The sequence below is a fragment of the Melopsittacus undulatus genome, unplaced genomic scaffold, assembly GCF_012275295.1.
Source record: "Melopsittacus undulatus isolate bMelUnd1 unplaced genomic scaffold, bMelUnd1.mat.Z mat_scaffold_482_arrow_ctg1, whole genome shotgun sequence".
Classification (NCBI taxonomy): Eukaryota; Metazoa; Chordata; class Aves; order Psittaciformes; family Psittaculidae; genus Melopsittacus; species Melopsittacus undulatus.
The window spans coordinates 10079-12743 of NW_022994357.1; the positions used below are offsets into that span (position 1 = coordinate 10079).

General features: G+C 53.0%; 1 protein-coding gene across 1 annotated transcript; it reads left to right on the plus strand.

Moving 5' to 3' along the window:
• The first annotated feature begins 388 nt into the window (after positions 1-388).
• On the plus strand, positions 389-1375 carry LOC117438549 (olfactory receptor 14C36-like). The gene has a single exon (XM_034074024.1). It carries the CDS (start codon positions 398-400, stop codon positions 1373-1375), a length of 978 nt encoding a protein of 325 aa, XP_033929915.1. The 5' UTR covers positions 389-397.
• The last annotated feature ends 1290 nt before the right edge of the window (positions 1376-2665 follow it).

Sequence of the window (2665 nt, forward strand, 5' to 3'; positions counted from 1 at the left end):
GTGGCTGCTGGACATGCTCTGCTGGGCAAGGAGCTGACTCTCTGTACAAAGTGCAGGGCAGCTGAGAACCAGATGGACTGTTATTTGATGGACCCGAATAGGCACTGACCCACAGACAGTTGAGCCTTTTTTGTCAAGCTGAGACTTTTCAGAGTTGCCTTTAAAAACTTACTTAGGAATTGTATCCCTGAAAAAGTCACTTGTCAGCTGTGACACTGGGAATCCAGAGAAAATCAGAGACAATCATGACCAAGTCACTCTCAGCCGCTCCTCTGCAACCTGAAAGTGTTCACAGTCGTGAGTGTGTAAATTGCACTTCTGTATCCTGACAACCCTCATGTCCTAACCCATCACTGCCTGTTTCTCCCAGGACAGTGCCCATGCCCAGAGGCAGCAGATGTCCAACGGCAGCTCCATCACCCACTTCCTCCTCCTACCATTCGCACACACGCGGGAGCTGCAGCTCTGCCACTTCTGGCTCTTCCTGGGCATCTCCCTGGCTGCGCTCCTGGGCAACGGCCTCATCATCACCAGCACAGCCTGCGACCAGCACCTCCACACCCCCATGTACTTCTTCCTGCTCAACCTCTCCCTGCTGGACCTGGGCTGCATCCTCACCACTGTCCCCAAATCCATGGCCAATTCCCTCTGGGACACCAGGGCCATCTCCTACACAGGATGTGCTGCACAGCTCTTTTTCTTTGCCTTCTTGTTTTCAGTTGAGTTTTATCTCCTCACTATTATGTCCTATGACCGCTATGTGGCCATCTGCAAGCCCCTGCACTATGGGACCCTGCTGGGCAGCAGAGCTTGTGTCCACATGGCAGCAGCTGCCTGGGGCACTGGGTTTCTCAATGCTCTGCTGCACACAGCCAATACATTTTCACTACCCCTCTGCAGAGGCAATGCTGTGGAGCAGTTCTTCTGTGAAATCCCCCCGATCCTCAAGCTCTCCTGCTCACATTCCTACCTCAGGGAGGTTGGGCTTGTTGTGCTAAGTGTCTTTTTAGCACTTGGCTGTTTTGTGTTCATCATGGGTTCCTATGTGCAGATCTTCAGGGCTGTGCTGAGGATCCCCTCTGAGCAGGGACGCCACAAAGCCTTTTCCATGTGCCTCCCTCACCTGGCTGTGGTCTCCCTCTTTATCAGCACTGCTACATTTGCTTACCTGAAGCCCCCCTCCATCTCCTCCCCAACCCTGGATCTGGTGGTGTCAGTGCTGTACTCGGTGGTGCCTCCAGCAGTGAACCCCCTCATCTACAGCCTGAGGAACCGGGATCTCAAGGATGCTGTGAGGAAGCTGGTGACTCGATGTGTTTCAGCATCCATACACTTCCTGCTTTACCCTGGAAAGGGCTCCCAGTGTCGGTCATGACAGGCCACATCTGTTTTTGCTGCTTTACATTTGTTTTCCTGTTTCAATTTGTGATGATTTTGCATTCATAGAAATGTCAGTTTTCAACGCCTCCTCCTTTAGTAGCTATTTGTGTTGTGTGACCAATACACTTTGTGTCACTGGGAGTCTCTCACTTTATTTAAGGGAAATAAATGATCCTGCAGCAACTTCTTCTCTGTGCTATGTCCTCCCATGGCAGGAATGAAGGGGAATGAAAGCAGCTTTGTGGCTCCTCCAGCTCTGAGATGGCTGCTCATGCCTGGAGCTGGAACAGCTCTTGGGGAGACCAAAGGTCGGTGCTGTTGTGCTGGTGCGAGGAGATGGGATGGCATGGGGGGGGTTGCAGAGCTCTCAGGGTGTAGTGGGCAGGAGAGCAGGGGACACAGGGGACCCTGCAGGGGACTGCTCTGCAATGGCCCAGGCTGGGCCTGCATGGCTGGGAGCAGCTCATGGGAAAGGTCTGTGTGGGCAGGAGCTGGACAGGAGGCATCGTGTGCCCTGGCAGCAAGGGAGGACAGCAGCACCATGGGCTGTATGAGCAGGAACATGGCAGGAGAGCAGGGGAAGGATGCTCTGGGATACTGCATCCAGGTTTCAGATCCCCATTTCAGGAACGCTGAAGTGGGTTTTCAACAAGCAGGAGTGGGTTTTGCAATGGGAACTCAGGACAGGTAGGAACTGGAGCATGGTGCCTGTGTTGAGAGGCTGCGGGATCTGGGCTTGTCCAGACCAGAGAAGGCAAGGCTGATGGGGACCTGAGATCTTGGGAAGGGAAGGCTGTTGGGGACTTAGTGCCCCTACAAGCAAGGAGGACATGGAGAATACAGAGCCAGGCTCCTCACCATGGTGCCTGGTGGGAGGACAAAAGGAAATGGGGGATAGTGAGAGAGGAGAGGTTGAGCTAGGACAGAAGGAAACCTTGTTCCCATAGGCTCAGGCAAGTGCTGCATCTGGTCACCCCGAGAGGCTGTGCAGTCTCTGGCCTTGGGGATTTCCAACTCAGACTGAATCAAGCCTTGAACCAAGTGCTCTGATCCTGTCCCTGATGGGTTGGACTGGATACCTCCTGGTGTTAGCGTAAGAATGCACACATAACCACCGGAATGGTTCTATGAGGTGCTTTATTGCAGCACTGGGAAACCAGGGGCACTCGCCCAAATCTGGCTTCGACCCCGTCACATCGCACTTGCAATTTATACATCAAAAGTTTCGCAATCAATGCATATTAAACCTAAATTGCTACCTTGACTAATACATATGCATCAGGGA

Excerpts from the sequence above, each read along its gene's own strand:
- LOC117438549 (XM_034074024.1), top strand. The coding sequence starts at position 398 with ATGTCCAACGGCAGCTCCATCACCCACTTCCTCCTCCTACCATTCGCA.